The sequence below is a fragment of the Thunnus albacares genome, chromosome 6, assembly GCF_914725855.1.
Source record: "Thunnus albacares chromosome 6, fThuAlb1.1, whole genome shotgun sequence".
NCBI classification, from domain to species: Eukaryota; Metazoa; Chordata; class Actinopteri; order Scombriformes; family Scombridae; genus Thunnus; species Thunnus albacares.
In genome coordinates this window covers 24,613,899-24,632,598 of record NC_058111.1, presented here as the reverse complement: position 1 = coordinate 24,632,598, position 18,700 = coordinate 24,613,899, and the positions used below count along the sequence as shown (strand labels likewise).

Here is an 18,700-nt window from a genome sequence, read left to right as displayed (position 1 = left end):
AAATGCATACCTTACGACATGAACGCTTGTGCATTATTTAAAAACTCCATCTGGGGTCATTAGAGGACAAGAATGTCTGCGTTAAAAAACTGCCATAAAAATATTATATAGTAATATAATTTTCCACTTTCAATTAGTTAATTTTTTAACAAACATCAGTCCTGATAATAACTATCAAATATTCATTCGTTTTCAGGATTTTAACCCTTTAAATGCCAGTTTGTTTACATAATACAATTGTTTTTTTATGACAAAAACATAAAAAATGAATTATTTTCCATAAACTAAATTCAAAGGGGATTCTTTGGGGGGGATTATCACAGTCTGGGATATATCAATGATTAGCAACAACATTGATTTTTTATGCATTATTATTTTTTGTGCAGTATTGGTTAAATACTGCACCCACCTGATCATATAGTTTATGTAAAATGTCAACATTTTTTTAATTACTCCTATTACCCCCAAATATTTTACCTTCTAATAGCCTATTACCTTATTTTGCTCTAAAAAATAAAGTAAAAATACAAGTTCACTCTGAACAAGAGCAGATTTATTTATTATTAACATTCAGAACAGAAATAGTATGTGAGAAAGAGAGTTCAATTCAGATGCAGCAGAAGTTGCAAATGGATGATGTGTGTTCTTTGCAGGCATACTTGCCACACTTAATGCAGGTGGTGGCGTTTTTTTCTTTTTTCTGGTTCAGAATTCACAAAGCCTCCTTCTTTTGGTGATGGTACCTGGGTCAGGGTTGGGGTCTGTGTCTGGGTGCTGCAGAGCTGCCGCCATAGCGGCAGCAGCTGGTGTGCAGGGCAGACGCTGTCTGTGTTCCATTTGTGGGGACACAAGCATTTTCCCTAATTCCCCAATGAACAGCCTCCGTCTGAATTTCTTTGCCTGGTTCCAGGCTGGATCCACAACTGTTCATTGCACAAAGGTGTTGAATGCAGACATATCAAGGACATTATAAAAGAGCACCAGTCGCCACCAACAGGTCCTTCTCCTGCAGCTGTAGGTGCCGACAACCTGCAAAAGAAAAAAGACCAAATAAAAAATGAATAAATTAATACAAATATTCTTCCTCATTATAAAGAAATATCTCATTCATTTTTTATATAAATGCAAGAAATTCTGAATAATAGAAGCACTAAATATATCTCAGACAAGCACATAAATTCATTAAGAATAAATCAGTGTGTGTGTAATTGATGCGTAATGGCACATACCATATCCAGGTTGTTGACACCTCCTTTGCAGCAGTTGTAGTCTGCGATGATTGTGAGTCAAAGAAGCGAAGGCGAAGTGAAGGCGAAAACGGAGGATAGGACCGCCCTGTTCCTCATCTGGAGCAGCTGTGGAGGAAGCACTGGTTTGTTCTTACGCACAGTTCCGCCAAGGGCCACTTTCCTCCTCAAAAGCTCCTCTGCCGGCGCATAGGAGGTGAAAAAAATGTCGCAGGTCACTGTGTTCACCTGGAGCCCCTCTGTCATTTCCAGGACCCCCCCTCTGTTCCTGGTTCACCTCCGCCAGACAGCCCTCAGGTTCTCCCGTATATATATATCTGCATCCTCCACGCATAAGATGTCTTAACATCATAGCTGACCCTGATTTTTATACCATACTTGGCTAGTTTGCTTGGCATGTGCTGCCAGAACCCACAACGGCCTTTGAATGGGACCAGCTGTTTGTCCACACACACACATCCTGGCTGGGGTTGCAGAGCAGGGGGAGGCGATGCATCCACTTCTCCCAGATGGGGCGGAAAGCAGACAGCTTTTCTTGCCTGTGACACACGGGTTGAATCAACCTGTCATCGAAGCACAGGTTGGAGCTGATGAGCCTAAATTTGCAGTGGGACATGGTGGCTCAGAAGATGGCCTGTCTGGTGAGGTCATCCCACAGGCTGCAAGTCAATTCATCTCGTGACCTGTACACCAGCCAGGATAAGCACCCCAATGTATGTCTGCAGGTCAGTGGCATCTACGTCTCTCCAATCAGACACAGAACGTCTCCCCTGCAGGTTGGTTTTCTCCACAAGAAGCCGGATTATGTCTTCTCTTATGAAAAGATCAAAGGATGGCTTTACAGTGCTGATCCTGACGATGGCATACCATGTGGGTCCCAGGGTCACGCAGGTAGTTGGAAGGTACCTCAGAGTCTCGGCATGAGAGGGAGCCCTGATAATTTTCCCATTTCTTGATTTCCAGTCTGGACTGGCGGTCTCCTCCGTGTCCTCCCCACTCTAAGTACAGTTAGAGGAATAAGAGTCATCGGAGGAATCAGACTCCACCATGTACTCTACATCATCCTCTGAGTTTGTGTCTTCCTCAGTTTTAGAGACACCTGACTCATGCCTGCTGTCAGCAGGCAGGAGGACGTGCTCCAGAGCTTTTTGAACAGACATGTGTCTCTTCATCTTGCCAGGTTGGAAATGACCAGCCACTCAAGCTGCATATACTGATAGATTTGGCTGCGACAGCAGTTGCATAAACTCAAATCTACTAAACCAAATAAAGCGCAACTTTGTTTTGGTTTTCCCCATGCGCGCTCTCACACACACACCTCCAAAGCTCAATAGCCTACTGTAGGCTGTACTGCACATATGAGGTGTAATATATTATATTCTACTGAATTTGAAGGCCTGCACGTGCGTGTGAGTGGGTGGATGAGTAAAAGTGTTTGTGTGTGTGAGAGAAAGAGATTGAGACATATAGCTGTTTATTGTGACCTCCAGTACAATACAATTTCTACCTACACACACATTTATTTTTCAATACACACATACATGCCACACTGTGATATACATACCAATACATTTGGGTCATTTTTAGTGCATTCACATTTTCACTCGCCCTGCTGTGCTCCATAATACAGCAGAAGCAGAACTAAAGATTAATGCATTGTATTTGGCCTGTGGGCAAATACAATGTAAATGACACCCTCTGGTGGAAAAAAGTTAAAACTACAATTTTGAAGCCAGGGCTCCAGAATGAAAGCCTAGCACAACAGAACGCATGAATACGTCCTATTTTGGCAGGAGGATCAAAAATTGCAGTTAAATGGCTTTTAATGGGACCTCTAAGGTGAAAAATGAAAAAGCCAAAAATGTCCTCAGTGGTGCACATGTCTGAACTGTTTTTGTTTATTATTCTTTAGGTGTGCAATGAGAACTCACTGTTTAAGAGTCTGTCCCGCTACCTTGTGCGTCGCAAGAATCCTGAGCTGTGGGCAAGTGTGCTGCTGGAGACCAACAACTACAGAAGACCACTTATCGACCAGGTCTGACCTCTTGCTGTCTCTGTCTCTGTCTCTAAAAGCTGCATTAACAAGCAAAGACATGAGTCAAGTTTTTCTAATCCTTTTGACAATATCCATCCTTTAGTTTTTCGCATCACCATTTTTTTGTCTACCTGTTACAGGCTTGTTCAATTGTAATATTTTTTAGTTAAAACATCAGATGTAGTGCAACTAGCCTGTTGTCCTATTCTGCTGCAGGTTGTCCAAACAGCCCTGACAGAGACACAGGATCCAGAGGAGGTATCTGTGACAGTCAAGGCCTTTATGACCGCTGACCTTCCTAATGAGCTCATCGAGCTTCTGGAGAAGATTGTCCTGGATAACTCTGTCTTTAGCGAGCATAGGTGAGAGGGGCTTGATATACCTCATCGGACATAAGTCAGTTGGCTGTTATGTTTGTTTGTCTGCTTTTTGTAGGGAGTTTCTTCAATTGTGATCATATTTGAAAACACTTATTCATGCTTTTATGTACCTTTTTTTTTTAGTCATATAGAAACTGTTCACTGAGATCTTCCTGTTTTGGTTATTTCAGAAACCTGCAGAATCTGCTCATCCTGACGGCCATTAAAGCTGATCGGACACGTGTCATGGAGTACATTAACCGTCTGGACAACTACGATGCCCCAGACATTGCAAATATTGCCATCAGCAATGAGCTGTTTGAGGAGGCCTTTGCTATTTTTAGGAAATTTGACGTCAACACCTCTGCTGTGCAGGTGCGTGGATTCCTGCTTGACTTTGTGTTTAAAAAAAAGTCACAACATAAACCTCAAAAGCTTTTTTTCTTACTGTTTGTTTACAGTTTAAATCCAGGCTTGTTATTCATGCCTGACCTAAAGCCTTATAATAATGGCCACCAGGACTGTGTTATTGATCTTGATCTGAATCTTGTCTCGTTGAATCCAGGTTCTGATTGAGCACATTGGTAACTTGGACAGAGCCTATGAGTTTGCTGAGCGCTGCAATGAGCCTCCAGTGTGGAGTCAGCTGGCAAAGGCCCAGCTGCAGAAAGGTCTGGTCAAAGAAGCCATTGACTCTTACATCAAGGCTGATGACCCCTCTGCTTACATGGAGGTTGGACAAGCTGCAGCCCAGAGCGGTAAGTAACTTAATCCAAATTACTGGCTCATTTGCTGCTTAGAAAATCTTGTAAAAAGGATAAATTATTTGCTTACATTATTTTTATTTTTTATTACATTATTTCAAGCTTGAAATCCATTTATTTGAATTCCTGTAATGAAGACACTTTAACGATGTTTTGGTAAATATAGATTGATGTGCTTTTCAGACTGATGTGATGTTGTGTTGTGTGCAGGAAACTGGGAGGACCTGGTGAAGTTTCTGCAGATGGCCCGTAAGAAGGCCCGTGAGTCGTACGTTGAAACAGAGTTAATCTTCGCTCTGGCCAAGACCAACCGCCTGGCTGAGCTGGAAGAGTTCATCAATGGCCCGAACAATGCTCACATTCAGCAAGTAGGTTCTGGGACAATAAACACTCATTCTTTTTTACAGCTGATCATCACTGAGCTCTCTTTCCCCTGTTAACAGCTGCTGTTTTTCTGATCTTACTTTCTCTTTTTTTGTACCTTTTCCCTCAGGTGGGTGACCGTTGCTATGACGACAAGATGTATGAGGCAGCCAAACTGCTTTACAACAATGTGTCCAATTTCGGCCGCCTGGCCTCCACTCTAGTGCACCTGGGAGAATACCAGGCAGCTGTGGATGGAGCTCGCAAGGCCAACAGCACCCGCACCTGGAAGGAGGTGAGGATTATCAATACAGGTTCACTTTAACTCCTTCTAATAGTAAAGAGTCCTTTTGAAATAGATGTTTCACATCAAAACACACTTTTCCTCTCTGTCTGCCTCTAAGGCTTCCTTAAGTTTCACTCAAGAGAACAGAGCACTGTCCACTCTCTTATATAAAAACACATTGTTTGATGTCACTCTCTTCTCTTTCAGGTGTGTTTTGCTTGTGTAGAGGGGAAGGAGTTCCGGCTCGCCCAGATGTGCGGCCTGCATATTGTCGTACATGCCGATGAACTGGAGGAACTTATCAATTACTACCAGGTACATAACATAACTAGGGCCAGTGTAAAACATATGACTTTTAAAAACCCTCAGTGAAATAATCTCTTTCCCCTGACAAGAAGTGTTGACCAATGAAAAGTGAAGGTTTTGTAATATGTATTTTGTTTACTGGTTTAAAGGGTTAGGGTGGGTTTTATAAAGTCTGTCTGTATTCCTTTTAGGATCGTGGTTACTTTGAGGAGCTGATCACCATGCTGGAGGCGGCCCTGGGACTGGAGCGTGCTCACATGGGTATGTTCACAGAGCTCGCCATCCTCTACTCCAAATTCAAACCCCAGAAGATGAGGGAGCACCTGGAGCTCTTCTGGTCCCGTGTCAACATTCCAAAGGTAGGCAAAGGGAACAACAGCAACATCTGCAAACAAAGCATGACTTCATTATTATCAATTTAACAACATACTGTACACACAACATATTAAAACTTCCTGATCAGTTCACCAAGTTAATTATTAGTTCATGAACTAACGTGTGTATGTGTATCTGTCTGTTTGTGGATCAGGTTCTCAGGGCAGCAGAGCAAGCCCACCTCTGGGCGGAGCTGGTGTTCCTTTACGACAAGTATGAGGAATATGACAACGCCATCATCACTATGATGAACCACCCATCTGATGCCTGGAAGGAGGGCCAGTTCAAAGACATTGTCACCAAGGTAAAGACTGTATTTATTAGTGATGCTAGTTGTCATTCTGGTAACAAGTTTTGTTATTGCCAACAGAGCCAAAGTACTGATGTGTTTATGAGGTGGAGATTCTTTATGTGCACTCGCAGATGTTCAAGTGAGTATACTGTATGTGTGCTTTTCGTTTTAGGTGGCCAATGTGGAGCTGTACTACAAGGCCGTCCAGTTTTATCTGGAGTTCAAACCTTTGTTACTGAACGACCTGCTCATCGTCCTCTCTCCAAGACTGGACCACACACGCGCCGTCAATTTCTTCAGCAAGGTCTGTGGCCAATATTATTTTCTGTTAACTTTTATGATAAGAATTTTAAAAAATGAAAATATATAAATAAAAGTTATTGTGGATCCCTTACTCCTGTAGACTTATGAGTGACTGTTCCTACATGCAGTAGTTTTGCACCAATCTTAGTGGTGAAATACTCGTCTGGTGACAGGAAATGGAAACTTTGGTACATTAAGCTAAACTTTCCTACAGCTGTCTCCAGACACATTTTATGATACATCTGGACCTATGAGACTGCAAAAAAACCCTGCAGTTTATTATACACACAAAGTAACCATCAGACAGATAAAATATAGCTAGTTATAGACAAAGCAATAACACTTTTAATGTCTGGATAATCAAATATTTGCTTTAAAGTCTCATTAAATCTTTTTTATGCTCTTGTGGTTATCTGCTAAAGCTCACTTGATACAGAACATGTGACATTGACTTGCAGAGAAAGAAAAGTAGTTCAATACAAGATGATTTGAAAATTGATGATTTTCTATCTGATTCTTTGTTTAGGTCAAACAGCTGCCTCTGGTTAAACCATACCTGAGGTCGGTCCAGAATCACAACAACAAGTCAGTCAATGAAGCCCTCAACAACCTCTTCATCATTGAGGAAGACTACGCGGTATGATGTGATAATGTTGTCCATTTTGTGTCATAACAGAGTTTTATAATCTATTTTTAGATGTGTTGATGTTAGTTGAAGAGGGGAAAACAAATTTTAGATGTGGTATGACAGGTCATTCAATGGCACTACTAAATTTTCCTCAACATGATAAATGTTTTCAAGTAGTTGCATTTTTAGCTTCATCTTTTAATCCCTGTATCCAGGCACTGCGCACCTCCATTGATGCCTACGACAACTTTGACAACATCTCACTGGCCCAGGGCTTGGAGAAGCATGAGTTGATTGAGTTTAGGAGGATCGCAGCGTACCTTTTCAAGGGCAACAACCGCTGGAAACAGAGTGTTGAGCTCTGCAAGAAGGACAAGCTCTACAAGGTGCATGGCCAGTAAAACAAATACAAACTTGTAGTATATACTCCAGTTCTTCCAAGTTAATGTGAATCAATGCATTACATTTCACCACAGAAAAAACCGACTGTGCTAAAATGTAAAGGCAGATAATGTCAACTTTCCCCAAGTCAATTTATTGAACAGTATTTGTGCCCTTCTCTCTGCAGGATGCCATGCAGTACGCATCAGAGTCCAAAGACACAGAGCTGGCTGAAGAGCTCCTGGCTTGGTTCCTGAATGAAGACAAGAAGGAGTGTTTTGCCGCCTGCCTATTCACCTGCTACGACCTGCTGCGGCCCGACGTGGTGCTTGAGACCGCTTGGAGGCACAACATCATGGACTTCTCCATGCCATATTTCATCCAGGTCATGAGGGAGTACCTCAGTAAGGTGGGTTATCCACACCTGAAGAGGTAACCAGTGAGTGTGGTGTCAGATGTCTTTGAGACAGAAAAACAAATTGAGTCAGGTTAGAGATACCTTTTTCAATTCTACAGTAAATACAGTGAAAGAAGGTAATAAGAAGTTAGACTGTGGGTTCTTTCTCCTGCTGTTAGATGTTTAGACTTGTGAAATAGTATTTGCAAACCTTTACTAATATATGGAGAGCCAGATGTCCGAGAGTTAGCATGTTGGACCTGCTCAGATGGGTGTACCACAGAAACAAATTAAATGGATTCTCTAAATACTTTTCCCCTGATTTTCCCACCCGTCCGGTAACTGAAAGAAGCATCAACAACTGCTCAGGTGTATTTGCAAATACTATTCAACAGTAGGCAGTGTCACAGTTCCCCCAGACAGCGTCAAAGACAAAGCCCCCAATGCTGCCTATTCTTTCCTCCATTCATGCTCATCTTCCTATGCTTCTTTCAGTCACGTGTCATCACTGCAGTGTTTTCCTTTTCATTTGGGTTTCCATCCATTCAAGCTACTTTTCCATACAAATGTGTTCCAGAGGAGATTCATAACTGCTGTGTTGCTTGTCATGTCATTTATATTTGTTACATGGCACAAAATACAACCCACCTATAGCTTTCATGACAGGTAGCAGAGATGAGTGGAGCAATTGTTAAAAAAATAGTTGTATTTATTTGATGAACTTTGCTAAGATGGTGGATTTTACAACAGAATATTTTTAAAACATGTTTTTATCAGATAAGCTGTCAGTTTGCTGTAGTTAGTTTTCTTTTGGCTGACTACTTCTTTTGCGCTTGTTGCAGCAAATAATTAATTTTTCTCTTAAGTCTTAGTAGATCTTGTTTAAGTAGTAACTTACTGGACTTATCAGTCAATATTCATATCTGTATTTTACAATGTTTTAAGCAACAAGGTGAAATTGACTAGTACCAGAGTGATCTCAAGTCTGCATTTGTATCAAAAGTGGCGTTATTACCCGCATCTCTCAGGGTTTTTGTGTTTTCTTTAAGTGAGAAGTCTGCTCTTTTCTCTCTGTCAATTTCAATTTTGGGAGACTTCCATTTGTTTTTTTTCCTCCTTAAGTTGCCTCTCTGAATTTCCTTTCCAGGTTGATGCGATAAAGGAAAAGGTGAAAGTCGAATCCATTTTCTAATCATTCTTTTTGACCCCTCTCCCCTGTCCTGTAGCCTGTAGTTTGGAGGAGTAAAATTAGCAGGAACTGCATGACCCCTCTCTCTCCCCCCCCCATGTCACTCTGCTGCTTCTGACTGTAAAACTCTACATCTCCACTAGACCACCTACCTACCCACAAGACTCCAGAGTGGGGCTCTTCACACCCAGCCTTCAAGGGTCTGCTAGAGTTGCTGGTGTCAGTGTTGGTTTTCAGGTCTAAGTAGTTAAAGGTTGACATAGGACAGGGAATGAACTAGTTATTGAAATAAGATGGAAACAAAACCCATAGCAAGAGGAGATCAGGGAAAATCACTGCTTTCAATGTTTCAGTATTTTTGAGTCGTGGCGATTCTTCAATTATTACTTCTTATTCATTATTAATTGCTGTACTGAAAGAATACGTACCATCATATTCACCTACTGTAACAGAGACAGTCAGCTGCCCAGATTCACATATATACAGTAACTATCAGCTTCCATCCCAACTAAAGCAAAGTGATATTGGCTCAGTTACCATTTTGTTATGCAAAGTGTAAAATACTTCTTTTAACATACATGATTACAGTTTTGTATGTTTACAAGTCAGTCATAAGACTTCCATGTATTCCATACAGCAGTGAGACTTTGCTTTAAGTGCAGAGTCGCTGAGTCTTATATCAAATATTCCCCTGACAAAACCTTTCTCCTCAAACACAATGAGTCATCCACTTAAGCCAGCATACCTATCACCTCTTCTTGTGCGTGGGTGAAGAGCGCCACTCCGGATAACTGCCTCACCTGCTGTGGTCGGGTCCTTTTCTCACAGACTTGTTAGATGAATTCTAATGTTACCCTGTCTGTAACCCCACTCAGGCCCTGTTCACGCCTGGCAACACGCGTCTTGGGTGATCCGATCACAAGTGGACAGCTTTAAGTACGTCAGTTCACACCTGGCATTAGAATGCGTCTCCACATGCGTCTCATGTGACCACTTGTGATCGGATCTCTATATGTAAATAAACATGTACATCATTTCCATTTGCGAAGACCAAAAGCGTTTTAACCAGCAGGATGCAGCAATGCACTTCCTGTGCCTAGTCTGCCGGAAATTAAAGTAAGAGGAAGAAGTTTGCCCAAATGCAAATCAGACAGCATTTTTCGTGTGTATTCCATCCCTGAGAATCCATTTTGCCTGTTGTTTCGCACTTTAATATGACGCTCTTGGTGCGTGAATGAGTACGTGCTTCCACTTATGCAGAGGACGTCAGTTGAGTAGGCGGTCCTTCAGTGTGGCCCAGGACACATTTGCATACAAACTGCTAAAAGAATGTGGCCAAATGCAGCCCAGACCACCTCCCAAAGTGGTCTAAGCAATCCGGTCTCAACACTCAATGTGTCTTGGGTGCATTCACACCTGTACTTATAGCTGTGCACGTGTGATCAGATCACTCAAGGTGCATGTTAATGCCAGGTGTGAACAGGGCCTCAGCTGCAGTCTGCCGCCAGCCATCATCCTGACATTGTAGGTTCAGGATATTTCCACCCTGTAGAGATCAATACAAATGGAGTTTCAAGACATATGACATTAATAATTCTTAAATAATATCTTCATATCAAAGGGGGTGGGGGGATACACATATCCCTATTCGGCATAGACTGCATCTAAGTATAAGACCTATTTTCAGTAAAAGATGATCAAGTCAGCTATTATTTTAATGAAGTGACCATTCTTTCAGAGACCTTTCTGTTTGTCTGTACTACTGACTTTATCTCAGTGCTGTAAAAGAACATGAAAAAGCATAAACATTAGGTACAGGCATTTGTGAGTGAGGGGTATTTTTCTTTGCTACTGTAAAGTGTGGTCTCTTCAAGTGACAAACAACTTGAGCGTGTGACAGCAAATAATCTCTAGTGCGGGGAATAAATACACAATGCGTAGAGCAACAAGCATGCATTTCCCCTCCCTCGGTAGCATCAGCAGCACTCAGGCCAGGCTAGGAGACGTCGTTGTTGGCTGTGCCTGCTTCTGGAAACCTTGAACTGGCTGTACAAAACCATCCCCTCCACCCTCTTTCACACTCCCTCTACTATGGCTCTCTGCTTCTCTTCCTCTTCTTCTTCTTTTCTCATGCACTCTACAAGAGGAGAATAACAATAAAAAAAAACCTGCCGCTTCAGCATGTCTCTCAACCCCTTCTCAAACAAAACAACAGCCTGTCTTTTCTTGAAACAGCCTGCTTAACCAGATTGACTGACTGTAGTAGTAAACCAAGCAGGTATGTAGAGAACTGAACCCAAAACCATGAATCCTGCCCTTAATTGATCAATATTTAAGCTTTACACTGTTGGAGCTGTGGATAATTTCTGAAGCTTTTTGCTGGCTGCTTAATTCTTTGAATTTAGCTTCTCCTTTCGTCTTCTGCCGGTCATTTTCTGCCTCTGAGCCGCTCAGCAAATACTAAAGCAACAAGGCAGTTTTAGCAAGCTGATTCTCAAGGCTGCTTCTTCTAGCTGTTGGCACAAAGGCATCGATTTAATTGGGCCGTGTGCCAGAGCCTGGGGCACGTCTAGCAAAATATAGACACTGTGACAGTACACAGCATATGGGTGGTAATTAGGGTGTTTGGTTTTTTTTTGGTGTTTTGTGGCAACGGGAAACAACAGAATAGCAAATGAGACAACAAATGTTTGCACAACGTACCAAGTAGTTAAAGTTTTAACATTAAGCTAGATAAATTGTATTAATCTATATGTTATTCATATTCAAATAAATACACTGATACCAGCACTCAATGTAGATAACAAAAATCTAATAAACTAAAGCTAAAAAGTTACTTTGACAGTTAAGTTGAACCCAAACACATCATTTCTCTTCAGTTAAAGTGATTTTCTTCACTTAAAGATATAATATGTCATATCGAAAATCAAGTCTTTACCTCCTGTTAGTTATATAATTACAACACAAAAAGGAATCACTTCATGGCAGAAGATGTAAACCTAAATCTGTAAATAAATGATGTCTTGTTCTGAGGCCCGTCTGTCCACCAACTTTCGTGTAAAAATGTTCAGAACATTGGTGAACAGCGATGAAATCTTAACCAGCTGTGGGTCTGTTTGTACTGGTGAGGGGTTGGTTCTCTACATACTCAACATGTTAGAGTAGATGCTTTGGGTGGCTGGATGGTGGGACCATTATTGCCCAGTAGCTGTTTTTGTCTCCCCTCCTAATCCCTAATTAGACTGCTTTATCTCCCACAAATAAGTGGATGTGTACCTGATGGATTATTGTAACCAAGCTTGATAGAGTAGCCAGTAGTTTTCTAGTAGTAGATACTCCAATTACTTCATAGAGGGCCTCCAACACAGTAGAAAGGCCTGCCTCCTGCAGCCTGTTTTTATTTAAATCTGGACTGTATTCGTCTTCGCCCGTCAGGAATGGTCCCATCCGTCAGCCAGTGAAATAACCCAGAGGTCAGTTTTTACAAACCCGGCGTCTCAGCCCTTGTTCTATAAGAGCGCCCCCTCTCCCCCCTTTCCACAGTCTAACTGAAGTCTCACGCCGCTGCTGCTGTTTTGTTTTCCACCAGGTGGACAAACTTGAAGCCTCCGAGTCCCTGAGGAAACAGGAGGAGCAGGCTACAGAGTCTCAACCCATTGTTTACGGTAAAAAAGACCAAACACAGATGATAATAAGGGATCTTTTTTTTTGACAATATAACCACAACTTTGCTCTTTTAACAAGTTTTCCTGATGTTTCTGTCGCAGGCACACCCCAGCTCATGCTCACAGCAGGGCCCAATGTGGCCGTGCCTCCTCAGCAGGCCTACGGCTACGGTTACACAGCAGCACCAGGCTACGCCCAGCCGCCACAGCCCAGCTTCGGTTACGGCATGTGAACACCCCACAGCCCATACTCCTCCCTCGCCCCCTACCACCACGACTTGACCCAACACCTTCCTCCCATCTGTCCTTCTCTCTTTGTGTTCCTCACCAGCTTCCCATGGTCTTCTACTCACAACAGGGGCCACAAGCAAGCAACAGCCCACTCTCGTTTTGAGTACTATTTTTTTATTATGTTGTCTGTTACAAGAGAAAAACGTTTAACTGCATTGAAGGACTTTTATTTGTATTGTTTGAAAAGAAATCGGACCACACATCATGTTTCTTTGTTTTACACATTCCATATTTATGACTACTTATTTAGAGAATTGTTTTTTCTGTATATGTTTATGTCATTATGTCGTTTTTTATTGTTTCGGCGGAAGTGGACTTGCTTAAAGCTCAGCAATGAACCTTTGAAGTAGGTGGAGGAGCATTGGATTTTGCACTCGTGAAGAAATTAATGTAGAGAAGCTCTTACTTTTGATGTACTGAACATGTGAACAGCTTACATTGTCTCGTTTGTCTGTATAATGCATTTCATCATTGTATATTCTGAGGAAAAAAAGGTTACATATAATATTTGAACATATATTGCCATTTCAATGGCTATAGCTAGCAACACTAAGTAATGATAGTATATTCTGCACAGGCGTGTAGCTTTATGGAGTTTTAAATGCATACAGACGTATGTCACTGGTTGAATGAGGGTGTGTTTGTGTGTGTGCGTGTGTGTGCGTGTGTGTGTGTGTGTGGGTGAGTGTGACCTGATGGTCTAAATAAGAATTTTAACCCCCTCTCAGCCTGTATTGGGCTATTCAATCCACCCTTCTAGATGTTAGCTCTCCTTCATCGGCTCCATGTATTTAGGTGACCTCTTGTGCCGTGTACAGTGCTTGTGTGAGACTGTATCTGTGTATGTGCAAGGAACGGGACCACGGCTACCAAACCCCAGGGCCCCTCGACCCTTAACCGTACCGTGTGTGTGTATTTACTCCGAATCCTCCTTGTGCTGAGGTCCGTGTATGCCAGGTGTTGTGGTGTTTCCCTCGGTCACCATTACTTTTTTTGCGTGTACAGATGTGAACATGACGAATTGAAAACTTTTAGATGGAGGACCCCCCCCTCCCTCATCCCCAACCATCTGTCCTCCACCCACTTTCCTGTCCTGTTTCCTCCTCCGTCATGCTTTAGCAGCAAGAACAAACAAGGAGGCAGAAGACGCGGCAGGCCGGTGGAACCTTTGGTGTCCTAATGACAACTCGGTTAGATCCATAAACACTCCTGTAGGTTGTGTGTGTAGATGGTTATGATGAAGAAATTAGGTCTCAGTACATCCAGTTCTTTGTCAAGAATGGTCTGAAATAAGAGCCTGTATTTACCTTGATGTACTTAACTTCTTACATGCTTTAAGCTGTGTGTGTAAAGTGTCATCCTAACCCTACCATAAGTTGAATTCCTTTCTGTTGTCATGCATATTAATAATAAAGGGGATCTGTCATTGATAAATGGAAGAATATGACTTAACTGAAAGGGAAATACTAGCCTAAATAAAAACTAAAAATTGTACCTGGTGTTCAGTGGAGTCAGTCTCTGTTTGGGAGGAAGTATTAATGTCTCAACAAGTCACTTTATTTTGTTTTTTTGCAATATGCACACCAAGATTCATCCTAAAACATTATGAACCAACAAAATGTGAACGTACTGATTATCAAAAGCTTCTAAAACAATCATTTAAGTGAAATATAACCATATTGGTACAGTCTTATACATGTTCATGTTACATTAATGTTACATTAAGTGCTGATGTGAATGTGGATATGAGTCAGATGAGGGTTGAATCCAGTTGTGAGGGCATCAGAGAGCCCGGGCCTTCCTCTCCACTTCGCTGCAGTATTTTTCAGAGAGCCCTGTAGCCCTGCACATGGACAAACACATTTCAGGATTATTCTGTGAACACATACATAATGACTCAAGGTCAGTCGCAAAAAAAGGTCCATCAACCTGCGTGCACTTACTTGAGCTCCTTGAGCTTTTTCTCTTTGATCTCATCAAGGCGCACACGTCTCTGCCGGGCCTCCTCGCTCAGCTGATCAGCCTCCTTGAAGAACTCTCTGCGCTTGGCTACAGCCAGGAGCTCACGTTCCTTCACCTGCTGCCTGATGGCCTCTGAATGGTGGAGCGCCTTCTGACGCAGCTTTTCTTCCTCCTCTTTCAGTTTGACGATCGTCTCTTGTTGCACTCTGTGTGGAGAAATGAATGAATGTTACAGCTCAATTTGCAAGATAGTACAAAGACTGTCCAGTTATGACTTGAGGTAGTTGTGTCCACAGTTTCTTACTTCAGCACTCTCTCAAACTCTGCCTTCTCTCGACCAGCTTCAATGGACAGGAAGTGCTCTTTGCAGCGAAGCTGCTCCACGCGAGCTGCCTTCAGCATCGCTTCCTCCTCCGCCTTCTTGGCAGCCAGCTCCTTCTCTTTTCTCCTCCATTCTCTGTCAGCTATTTCTTGGTTCCTCCGAGCGCGGAGCTCATCCTTCCAAATTCACAGACGGGCACACACACAAAATTATACAAATGTATTAATTAGTAATCTGTAATTGGGGTAAGATGTGGTTTGCAAGGCTTTTAAAAATCAACAGGTGGTTTTTATTCCTGACCTGGTCTGCCTTGTAGTCTTTTGCTTTCTCCTGCCGGGCCCTCAGCCTGGCAATCTCCAACTCCTTCTCCTTCTTGATTTGCCTCTGCTGCTCTTCATGTTCTGCCTCCCGCTCCTGTAGGAGTCATGAAAAGTCTTCTTTTTTTTTTTAAACACACTTGGAAAAGTGAACAATATTTGAATGGTAGAATAAATCAGAAATATGTTGAACACTGATGGCTGTTATGAACTGTCCTAGTATTACTGTTTGTTTAGCTGTATATCCATGGAGATGGTCTGTTGAGATCATTTGCTTTTTATCTGACCAGTTTGTTTTTGATGTATTCCATGTCTCTCTTGTCAGCCAGCTTCTCCGCCTCTCTCCTCTGCTCCTTGGCCCTCAAGGTCTCATTGTTGATGCGCATGATCTCCTGCTGCAGACGCTGTTGCTCCTCCTTCTTCTTCTCCACAGCCTGGAAGAAGACAGCCAGTCAAAAACATACTCCAAACACACGTATACATGACTGGATTTCCCTTTCAGCATGTAAGTGACTGATTTTTCAGTGGGTGTCTGTATGTGTTGTCTCCCCCTTGTGTCAGCACCTGGAGATCCTCCAGGTTCATTTTCTCCTGATTCTCTCGGATCTGGTATCTCTCCTGCTCTTTCATCTCGTCTTGCAGTTGCCTGTCCTCCCGACGCTGCTGGATCTGGTTGTAAATTTGCTGCATTCCACTGGAATATAACCCACAGACACAAAACTTCACAAAAATCTCTGCATCCGCACCTCATCAATCGCCTACGTCTTATGACAAGAATGGAAGTCATGTTTAAATCAATCTGTGAATGAGAATATAATTGTGTGTTTGTCCTTTCACCTGATCCTCTGTTGTTTGCGCAGCTCATCAATCTGCTCCACGGTCTCCAAGGCCCTGCGGCGCTCCACCTCCATCATGGCATCCAGACGCTTCTCCTCCTCTGTCAACTCCGTCTGGATCTGTTTCTTCTCCTGGATCTGGGCATCGCGTGTGGCTTGGCACTGAGCACCCAGAATCAGCTGTAGGAACGATCAACACACACACAGTAGATACACAACGTTGCTCATACAATTCAGCAGTTCAGCCAGTGAATGAAGGATTCACTCTCAGGCACATTTTAAAAACTTTTGTGTATCCGCAGTACAGCTTCATACCTTGTTGAGCTTTTTAATCTCCTCCTCTTGCTCCATCCTGAGGGCATTGGCCCGCTCCAGCAAGCGCTGCGCTCGGTCCCGGGCCTCTATCTCCAGCTCAGTCAGCGCCGGGTTCTTCTTACGGGACAGATCTGCCTCATAGATTTGACGCTTCCTGTCCTCTGCAGCTTTCTGGATGAGAGGTTATTGTGTTATTGGCAATCTGCAAGTTAAACAACATTTTTAGCGTGATTGGAGTTGTTCAGTGTTTCCTACAATTTCCTCGTCTTTCTTCTTCTGATAAGCCGCCTTCAACGCCTCCCTCTCCTCCTTGGTGAGAACCTGGGATGTTGAGGTGATCTGCTCAAATGCAGCTGATGGTAGAATGATGGACTCTCCAGAAGGATCCTTATATGGGACTCTGACAAAACAGGTTGGTTTTAATACTGCATAATGACTGTGTTGTAATCATATCATCATATTGTGATATTGGATGTGGGTAAATTATTGATAAGCATAGCATCTGAGTGAGATATTGCCTACTTGAGATTGCGAATGAGGTCCTTGGTGATGATTTGAAGAGTCTCTCCTTGTTGGTTGTTTAGGGGCGGATCCCTGGCCATGGAGGCTGAGTTTCCACGTCTGTCTGACTGTGATGATTTGTGGACAGGGTTAGCAAAATCTCACAAACCCATATACGTACATACATGTATCCTCTCCAGCCTTGCAGCAGCATAAAATACTTTCTATGACAGATTTTCAAAACTGGGCACATTGGACTGCTATTACACCAAAGACACAAACTGATGATATCAGCACAGGGACATTGGTGATGCCATAGGAATTAAAAAAAAACTTCCTTCAAAATCCTTCCTTTTTCTGTTGTTGTTGTTGCTGTGGTTTCTGTTTATTTGTTTGTTCGTCTTTGGTTCTTTGATGGCGTATTTATGCTTTTGATTGATATCATTCCATCGACTATTATTATAGTATTAGCGCTCCTTGTATATGCTAATACAGTGTATATAAAATGGAAGATCAATATTTGTATATTTTGTCGATGGTCAACTAACTAATAAATCGCTGATCGTAGGAATAAAAAAAAAACACATTTTAACTTCAGCTATATTACACACACTCACCGGTGTAGCGCTCCCAAACAGGCTCTCGTCCACCTCAGAGGTGGGGGCCCGGGTGCGGTACCGACGGGTGAAAGAGCTCCTTGAAGTCGCGGAGCTGGACCCCACTCTCTGCAAGGGTTAACATCACCAGATGTGTCAACACATAACCGCTCACACTAAGTTACTATTATCACTACACTGAAATGCCTGTAAAACTGCAGCATTTCGCAGGTGGGCAGGTTAACTATATGAAAAGTACAGTGAGCAATGGTCTAATCCAAATCTACACATGCTATTTCTGTTTTATTTCAACCTATTGTTACTTACCATGATCCTGGGATACTGATGTCCAGCGCAACTGAGGATGAATAAGCCTGAAAAAGTTAGATAACTTTTCTAGTTTTTTGTTTTGTTTTGTTTTTTGTAAACAAGTTTCAAAGACTGATAATACGAGCTATTTTTTAGTTATAAATTTGATCACATTGGGGATAAAACGTGGCCACAATTTAGCAAGCATCTGTTGAAAATTTGGAAATGTTTGTTGACAGTTGCCCTGGCAACATATGCGCGAGCTGGCAGGAGGAGGGGTTATGAAGTAACAGGTGTTGGATCGAAGTCTGTTTCCTCGTCGATATGTGTTTCCCCTTACCTGCCTTATCCCTAACCCCAACCAGCCGTCCTCTGAGGTGCTTAACCTGACCCCAAGCTTACCTTAACCCCGACCAGTTATCTCTTCTACGCCTAACCATAATCATAACCATAAACTAAGTCCTAACTCCAAGCGCGATGCAAATCTTTTTTTCCTAGGATGGCGAAGTCATGACCCGCCCTACTCTGCCTCTGATTGGCTAGTACCCGTTGCCTTCGTTGGTTGGGTTGGTTAGGTTTAGATATGAGGAGTGGGATTGGTTAGAGTTAAATTAAGAATATAACGGTAAGCCAATCAGAGGCAGAGTATGGCGGGTCATGA

General features: G+C 42.5%; 2 protein-coding genes across 6 annotated transcripts in view; one reads left to right on the top strand and one right to left on the bottom strand.

Moving 5' to 3' along the window:
* The window catches only part of LOC122983830 (clathrin heavy chain 1-like), a 30,191-nt gene extending 15,816 nt beyond the window's left edge, over positions 1 to 14,375 (top strand). Inside the window, exons 18-34 of one of the 3 annotated variants that reach the window (XM_044353956.1) lie at positions 3,160 to 3,282; positions 3,499 to 3,644; positions 3,833 to 4,016; positions 4,207 to 4,399; positions 4,616 to 4,773; positions 4,899 to 5,063; positions 5,262 to 5,369; positions 5,552 to 5,719; positions 5,890 to 6,039; positions 6,200 to 6,331; positions 6,857 to 6,967; positions 7,174 to 7,344; positions 7,527 to 7,748; positions 8,884 to 8,904; positions 12,361 to 12,398; positions 12,515 to 12,590; positions 12,693 to 12,809. In XM_044353956.1, the coding sequence (XP_044209891.1) occupies positions 3,160 to 3,282; positions 3,499 to 3,644; positions 3,833 to 4,016; positions 4,207 to 4,399; positions 4,616 to 4,773; positions 4,899 to 5,063; positions 5,262 to 5,369; positions 5,552 to 5,719; positions 5,890 to 6,039; positions 6,200 to 6,331; positions 6,857 to 6,967; positions 7,174 to 7,344; positions 7,527 to 7,748; positions 8,884 to 8,904; positions 12,361 to 12,398; positions 12,515 to 12,545 (2,121 nt within the window). In that variant the 3' untranslated portion in view covers positions 12,546 to 12,590; positions 12,693 to 12,809. Of the gene's footprint in view, positions 1 to 3,159; positions 3,283 to 3,498; positions 3,645 to 3,832; positions 4,017 to 4,206; positions 4,400 to 4,615; positions 4,774 to 4,898; positions 5,064 to 5,261; positions 5,370 to 5,551; positions 5,720 to 5,889; positions 6,040 to 6,199; positions 6,332 to 6,856; positions 6,968 to 7,173; positions 7,345 to 7,526; positions 7,749 to 8,883; positions 8,905 to 12,360; positions 12,399 to 12,514; positions 12,591 to 12,692 lie in introns of all 3 variants that reach the window. The other 2 variants (XM_044353954.1, XM_044353955.1) reach the window with 2 other exon arrangements.
* A 41-nt stretch (positions 14,376 to 14,416) lies between these two features.
* On the bottom strand, positions 14,417 to 18,460 carry cfap45 (cilia and flagella associated protein 45). Of its 3 annotated transcripts, none has more exons than XM_044353961.1 (13): positions 18,442 to 18,460; positions 18,058 to 18,104; positions 17,752 to 17,859; positions 17,156 to 17,262; positions 16,889 to 17,033; positions 16,634 to 16,804; positions 16,320 to 16,498; positions 16,047 to 16,176; positions 15,770 to 15,916; positions 15,466 to 15,579; positions 15,148 to 15,341; positions 14,825 to 15,049; positions 14,417 to 14,724 (listed from the first exon to the last, which is right to left on the bottom strand). In XM_044353961.1, exons 2-13 carry the CDS (start codon positions 18,058 to 18,060, stop codon positions 14,664 to 14,666), a joined length of 1,584 nt encoding a protein of 527 aa, XP_044209896.1. In that variant the 5' UTR covers positions 18,061 to 18,104; positions 18,442 to 18,460; the 3' UTR covers positions 14,417 to 14,663. The 3 variants fall into 3 exon arrangements, with proteins under 3 accessions (XP_044209896.1, XP_044209893.1, XP_044209892.1); XM_044353958.1 differs by having other exon boundaries at positions 18,380 to 18,450; XM_044353957.1 differs by lacking the exon at positions 18,442 to 18,460 and having other exon boundaries at positions 18,058 to 18,352.
* Positions 18,461 to 18,700: the final 240 nt, after the last annotated feature.